The 8,292-nt window shown below is 39.1% G+C and overlaps 1 protein-coding gene across 1 annotated transcript; it reads left to right on the top strand.

Annotated features, from left to right (window-relative positions):
- LOC139460889 (uncharacterized) lies at positions 1-3,229 on the top strand. Its single transcript, XM_071242363.1, has 3 exons — positions 1-47; positions 1,796-1,899; positions 2,448-3,229. The coding sequence occupies exons 1-3, from the start codon at positions 1-3 to the stop codon at positions 3,227-3,229; spliced, it is 933 nt and encodes a 310-aa protein (XP_071098464.1).
- Positions 3,230-8,292: the final 5,063 nt, after the last annotated feature.

Genomic DNA, 8,292 nt, shown 5'->3' with positions numbered 1-8,292 from the left:
ATGCAGATAATATTTATCATGAGCCTTTCCGCTACAATATGGTCAAGGTGAGTAAATCAATAGAGTATAAGCAAATATGTGTAGTGTAATCTTGTCTATGTTATAGTGTCACTACTAATACTCATTGCAAGTGACCGCCTCCGGGATCTAGTGGTAGGGCGTCCGCCCAGAGGTTAACATTGTGAGGTTACGTTGTCATAACGTAAATCTGTAGATTCCAAGGTTTGTTGCGACAACGTGAGGTTACGTTGTCATGACGTTAATATGTAGACTCCCAGATTGGTTGCTACAACGTTGTGAGGTTACGTTGTCATGCCATAAAGCTGTAGACTCCCAGATTGGTTGCTACAACGTTGTGTGTATCCATAAATACGTTTAATAATAGCATGGCGACGATGAATGTTTCACAAATATAGGGACGATAATACAACCAATGCAGGACGCTGTGACAATGTCCATGACAAACATTATGACAACGTATACCTCGCATGTCAAACATTATGACAACGTATACCTCGCATGTCAAACATTATGACAACGTATATCTCGCATGCACGTCAACACAAATTTCATTCGTCACCTATATCGAGATTTTCTTGGTGTGATATCAACGACATTTGAAACCAAAGTGGTTTGGATCTATTGGAGTTGTTAATACGCATGTGGTTTAATATACATTTGTACTTCACTTAACACACTCATTCCCAGAATTGTAATAAATGGATAATGTGATATATTCCTGCATCTGTCCCTGTAACAATATAAATAAGGTCTGAAAAAGGGTGTTCTATGTCAAATAAAAAAAACCCCAGGAAATTAAATTCATAAATTTAATTAGTTGTATTGTAAATTTAAACCATTTTATTGTATGTGGCAGATGTTTAGTCTTCACGTTACTCACGAATGGTTAAAGCAATTACTCGTCATGCCGAAAACCCAGCATTCGATTCTCCTCATGGGTGCAATACTTGTTTGTTTTTTTGTTTTTATGTTTAACGCCGCACTCAGCAATATTCCAGCTATATGACGGCGGTCTGTATATAATCAAGTCTGGACCAGAAAATCCAGTGATTGACATCATGTGCATCGATGAACGCAATTGAGATACCATGACATGCAGCAACCAAGTCAGCGAGTCCGACCACCCGATCCCGTTAGTCGCCTCTTATGACGGGCATAGGCGCCTCTTATGGGGTGCAATGTGTGATGACCATTAATACAGAATATTGCTTAAAGCGTTGATTAGGTGTTAAAGTGTTCACTCATCATGCCGAGTGTCCGGGTTTTATTCCCTCTCTTTTATACAATTACTGTTACGTGTCGATTCCCAAATTGAAAAAAATATGTTAATCCAGAAATCTGTATGTAAAATAATTTAGCGTGAAACAAACAAACATCCAACACTTGGTATACAGTTAACAATTGTATTGAAACAGTAACTAAATTTAAAAATCAATGCAAGTTACTGCACGGAACACAATAGTGTGTACACAATGACAGTACATAATATTGTGGTTGAACAATATTCAATGGTAGTATATTATGTGAGAGCAGTGAAAATGACTATGACAAGAATAATAATCACCTCGCCGCAACTTTGGTCAAGCTTCCCAGATAGGCCTAGGCTGAACACCAGGGAGAAAAGTGATCTTCTCGCGAAAGCTGGTCTTGATCTAATTTTAGATGAAATGTGAGATGATATAGACGCTTTCGTCCTCATACATAGCCACCTCCCAGAAACATTCTGGTACACTAATATCGTCATCAGAAGTTAATCGCCAAACATTACTTTCAGACTTGCATCACAGATACCCATGAGGCGCACTGCCATCTCCAAAACACGGACTATTGTAAAGTTACCGCATGGCTTGGCAAACAATGGGCTCGACCGTCGAACAAGTAGGTATACTTCGTATTACACTCCCAGTGATATACATGTTGATATTCATGAGAAATAGGACATTGGGAGTAATAACTACAACACTATGTGGATCATAGCTCGTGATATTGTTTAAATTGAGCCCTCGATTTTCTAGTCAAGACTCGCATGTTCACAGGTCACCGTCGCAACGGATGAGTAGTGTTTTAATGTGACATTAGGCACCAGACAAAAACGTACTTTTCTGTGGACATATTCATGTTTACGCATAAAAAACCCGTTTATTTGTTTGTTGTTTAACGACGCACTCAGCAATATTCCAGCTATACGACGGTGGTGTGTAAGTAATCTAGTCTGGACCAGACAGTCCAGGGATGGAAATCACATGTGCATCGATCCACGCAATTGGGATACGATGGCTATTATCATACAGCTTTGTTACGAAACCATTATGAAACAATATGTTCTGCATCAGTGACCAAAAATATTTTCGCTCTCCAACAAAAATCCCATTATCCCCCTGAAACGAGATGAAATGAGTTGAGATTATATGTTCTTTATCTTCTAGATTTGGTAAACCCTATTGCAGTGCAAGAGACCATATATCAAGGTAGAAAATTCCTGATGCACGAACAAGACGAAGGTATGCAGTTTTTAAACACACAGGAGCTAGAGAAGAACAATTATCTTCGTCTCTTAACAGGAGAATTCAGTATCGCAAAAGAAATGTACAACCCAAGTCCCAAATACCCCGCAGAGATTGAATGCAAACTGGCATCATACGGAAAGTCCTCAATCCTCTGTGAATTCCTGATGAGATCGCCTGATGTTTCCCATCCAATAGCTGTTGTCAAAGATAAGGCCGTACTCGTTTCTGATTCACCCACAGAAGTATGTCCTCTGCCTGAAATTTGGAAGGAAAGATTTGGATCATATTACAAGAAAGCAGACATTTGGTTCGAACCATTTGCCACTCCTTCCCACATGATATGTAGGGGTGCACAGGTTAAACCGTTTGTGCTCACAGTCCCAAGGCGAGATGAAGGCACGTACGGATACGTTACCTCAACTATGTTATTGCAGTACTGTTTGGACGCACTGGGGGATCATTTTAGCAGGAATAAAATACATTGTGAAGCAAACACAGAGTCACTATTTCTAAAAAATGCCTCCTACCATATCACTGCTTTCGCCGGAGTCGCAGATACTCTGACAGTGGAATTATGGGACGACGATACCTATTCTGATGGGATATGTTTCAACATACTCAAATCTGGAAACAGTGTATTCCAGTCCCGCATTCAGTTCTACAGCTATGGAGATTTACAGCTGCAAGACAACCATGCTTAAGCTTGGCATACAATGATGTCTTCCAACGAGAACTCTTTCTTGCTTGAAGTACCTACAGATATGTATTCCTTTGTATTCTTTTTCATTGATATTGTCAATGTACCCAAATCATTCTATTTGGAAAGTATGGCTTCTGTTTCCATTATGTATTTAGTATTCTTACTGTGAAAACAGTTTGCATTGCATAATAGTCAGAATAATTTCCTGATCCTTGTATTCTAGTTCCTATTTCAGCGTATCTTACGAGAAAATCCACACCTAATTAATAGCGCACGTATTTCACACTGCAACAAACACTTACCGTATTATTTTGAGTAAAGTACTCACTTCTTTTCCACAAAACACAGCTATGTGGAGTGGGGTGCGTTTATTATTATATTATTATTTCATGTTTTTTGTCCTACTGCTTGATCTAATCACTAAAATGTCACTATTACAATATAAATATAATATTTGATCCCAGCAAGTGTCTTTGATTTTATGGATGAATCACTTGGACTGAGAAGTTAAACATTTAGCGACCCGTGAAGATTCCGGGGTAGAATAGGTCTTCAGCAACCCATGCTTGCCGTAAAAGGCGACTATGCTTGTCGTAAAAGGCGACTAACGGGATTGGGTGGTCAGGCTCGCCGACTTGGTTGATGCATGTCATCGATCCCAATTGCGTGGATTGATGTTCATGATGTAAATCACTGGATTGTCTGGTCCAGACTCGATTATTTACAGCCCGCCGTCATATAGCTGGAATATTGCTGAGTGCGGCGTAAAACAAAAACACAAACCAAAACCATAAACATTTAGCAATCCTGTGATTCAGGGTTCAAACCCAGATGCTGCACAATATTTTTGCCGATGTATTGTCAGAGCCATATCTTGGCATCTGAGCACATGATCAGAAGCACATGTTTACACAGGGGAAGAGAGCCTCGATGTTTGGACAATCCTGTGATTAAGGGTTCAAACCCAGGTGCTGCACAATCTTTTTGCCGATGTATTGTCAGAGCCATATCTTGCCACCTGAGCACATGATCAGAAGCACATGTTTACACAGGGGAAGAGAACCTCGATGTTTGGACAATCCTGTGATTCAGGGTTCAAACCCAGGTGCTGCACAATATTTTTGCCGATGTATTGTCAGAGCCATATCCTGGCATCTGAGCACATGATCAGAAGCACATGTTTACACAGGGGAAGAGAGCCTCGATGTTTGGACAAGGACACAAGGCTTCAAGAGTGACGGGGGCGGTCGGGTAGCCTAGTGGTGAAAGCGTTCGCTCGTCACGCCAAAGACCCGGGTTCGGTTCCCGACATTGGTACAATGTGTGAAGCCCATTTCTGGTGTCCCCCGCCGTGATATTGCTGGAATATTGCTAAAAGCGGCGTAAAACCAAACTCACTCACTCAAGAGTGACGGCAGAATACAGATGTGAGTTCTTTCTTGAAATTCATATTGTGTCATTCGACGAATTATCAAACATATAACATGAGTTTAAAGTTATTGCCAGTTCAGGCATATTGGATATTTAAACGGAAATAAACCTTGATTTGTGAGAGTTGAGTTCTGTGACTCTGTGAATCTTCATTTTCTGGATCACAACATACTGAAAGCAAATGCCATCTGAGGTTGCCTGAGAAAACTCTGTGAAATGCTGGATTTCCTCATTGATAACATCTTCATAAAAAGTTAAGAGTTAAAACATTTAGGCAAGAAGTAGGCATGTCAGGGAAGGAACGCGCTGGTTAAGTTCTTGAAAAATTCAAATGTTATAAGGAACGCATAATATAGGTTTCTTAATGTATGAATTTGTAATATGTACTTACATCTAGTAACGATATGAAACACAGAAACGCTATTCAACATCTCCCAATCAATATCTCAACCATATAGTGACGAGACCAAATAGGACATTCATTCAAATTATAGTTGTTATTGACTATACCTTCTATGAGCTTTTCCCTGCGACCATACACAAATCTGAAACCTCTTATGGGTATTACTCAACCATTGAAATGTGTTTTTTCGTGTAGTTAGTAGTGTGTCTTTGTCACCGTTATTTGGCATTTGCACTTTGATCCTCCTCCTAATTTCGACTGCATATCCTCGCATACTATGTCTTCAGAAACAACTGGATCAATAAAGGTGAAATGACGACATGCCTGTTCCTACTTGTAGTGACTCTAGAATGAACAAGCATGGTTTTACACCGCCTTTTGCAATATTCTAGCAACATCACGGCGGGGGTCACCAGAAATGGGCTTCATACTTGTGTGGAAACTTCCATCCTGTCCTGTATTAGATTCATTTATTGCAGATATGCTGTTGTCATCTGCTTCAGCTTCTCTGGGGCTGTTTATTTACAATTACATAATGTGCGAATTACATCAACAGCTTGTATCAGTATAGTACAAAAAGGCGTAATATGGCTAATAGTCATGTGGACCTTTAACTAATCCACAATGTGAATATTGAAATACCTTAAATGCATTTCCTAACATGGTTCTGTTCAGGAAGTTAAATAAGGTATTTTTGAGTATTTGATAACTGGATACTTTTTTCAACCGATATCCTCAGCACACACAAACTATTCTTGGTAACTTCCCTGAATATTCTCTGGCTTTGTGAAATCTCACTGTTTAGAGACAGACATGATGTCACCCTGGAATGCTAGGTGGAATATTCTAAGTTCAGGATGTAATTGATCACGTTGTTTTCTGAATCACCTTTATTTTGCAAAATGCGGATCAAAATAAGCAACGTCGCCAAGCACATTGGAATTTGAAACTGATGAAAAGACATTTGTCCAAAAAGGTACAGTCTCCTTCCCTTAACAATACATGAAGACTATAGTGGTCTCCAATAATTTGTTTCTGTTTAATGTGTGGAGAAAAACATTCAATGTCTTAGAGAGTGAGCTAGAATTCAACATCTCTCCATCAATATCTCAACCATATAGTGACGGGAACAAATAGGACATTCATTCAAATTATAGTTGTTATTGACTATACCTTCTATGAGCGTTGCCCTGCGACCATACATAAATCTGAAACCTCTTATGGGTATTACTCAGCCATTGAAATATGTTTTTTTCGTGTAGTTAGCAGTGTGTCTTTGTCATCGTGATTTGACATTTGCACTTTGATCATCCTCTATTCGATCGACTGCATATCCTCGCATACTATGTACTCAGAAACAACTGGATCAGTTCAGGAGAAATTACCACATGCCTATTCCTACTTGTAGTGACTCTAGAATGAGCGTGCATGGTTTTACACCACCTTTTGCAATATTCCAGCAACATCAAGGCGGGGGACACCAGAAATGGGGCTTCACACATTGTACCCATGTAGGGGGACGAGCAAACGCTTTAACCACTAGGATACCCCACTGCTCCTAGTGCCTCCAGAAGTTGTACGTAATGGAACCGTCGAAAAACAGTTCTGGATCTTTTTGCGATTTATGTTTCCAACAACAGTTTGAATAAAGTATGTCTTGTTTTTCGAAAATATACATCCACTATCGTGTGAACATTTCTTAACAACTTAAGTGTGTGAGTGAGTGAGTTAAGAATTAACTCACATCGGCAATATTTCGGCCATATCGTGACTTTCGAAGGCATACTATACATAATAAATACAAGTAAACTATAAAAACCTGTCAACAAGGGACTGTAAAATCACAAGACGTATCATAGATAATGACTTAAAACAAGCATGAAACCATGAAAATACACCACTAGACAGAGAATGCATTATAAAAATGGGCTATAGATCACTTCACTAGGGACCATGGGGACTTACAGTACCTTTGCTACCTGCATGGACCCCAGCAGGATTTACATCCCTTCAGTTGTTGGCGATTGTTGATTATTGATTAAGCCTAACGTATTTAAATGACACATATTTCTACGATTACAAACGTGGTAGTTCTAAATTTACTTTGAAAGATGTGGATCTTACGTATCCTCTCAGGGGGACAATAATTTTACAGTACCTTGACCCCCTTCGAGGATACAGCCACTAACAATCACAGTTGTTAATTTAATCTACCAAACTTAAATCATTATTTTTCTACAAAACATATTATCAATCAAAATTTTGCAAACAATTCAATATCCTTTAAAAATCCAGTAATTAGTCGAGAATGAATACTATAGTATAATGATCCTGAATAGCTGATGATTTGAAATATAGATCCCTTGTGATGGAAAAATCAATACAGTCAAGCAGGACATGCCTGGCTGTGATTCTTTCATCACAAGTGATACAAAACCTTTCACCTTTCAACTAATATTCGCGTGTGCAACTACTATGGCCAATACGACATCATCGTAAAATGACCTCTTCAAATCTGGACTGCCAACCCAAGTAGGTGTAACCGATACTTGGTTTAATTTCATGTAATTTATTTATACCTACTTGGGTGTCCCACTTCTTTTGCATCAGATCTCGGATATATACAGTATGATGCAATCACGGGCTTGAATCAGAAGTGGTGTCTCAGATTTGTTGAGTGCTGCTTTAGCCACAGCATCGGCCAATGATTCCAACATGGCTGGGTAACCAACAAAAGACGATATTGTATTGGCCAGTAGCGAGATCATTATATAACTCAATAATTTCAATTACAAGTGGATGCTTACATGATATTTAATAGCGTGAAGACACGAGAGAGAGTCCGAAAATAATATGGATTGCTTATGCTTAGCTTGTTTACCAATATATTTTAGAGCTGTGAAAATGGCATGGGATTCAGTTGTAAAAAGGGAACAGTTATCTGATAGTCTTGATGACATAATCCTGGATCCAGTGACGGTGGCGCTGGCAACTGCGGCACCATCCTTGGATCCATCTGTAAATATAGATTTGTATGTATTATATACTGAACAACAAATGTTCCTGTGACATTGAATAAGATTTAGTGCAAAGTTATGTGTTTTACCAAATCTGAAACAATTTCGGTTTGCAACTGATAAAAGACACCTGTAAGTGTTCAAATGGTATAATTTGCCGTCTGTTGCCAACGTTGCCATAAACACCAAATGGTGTTTCAGTGGACGTTTAAT

The sequence above is a fragment of the Haliotis cracherodii genome, unplaced genomic scaffold (genome assembly GCF_022045235.1).
Source record: "Haliotis cracherodii isolate W230 unplaced genomic scaffold, xgHalCrac1.p SCAF_14, whole genome shotgun sequence".
Classification (NCBI taxonomy): Eukaryota; Metazoa; Mollusca; class Gastropoda; order Lepetellida; family Haliotidae; genus Haliotis; species Haliotis cracherodii.
This window is presented reverse-complemented; position numbering and strand designations above follow the sequence as displayed.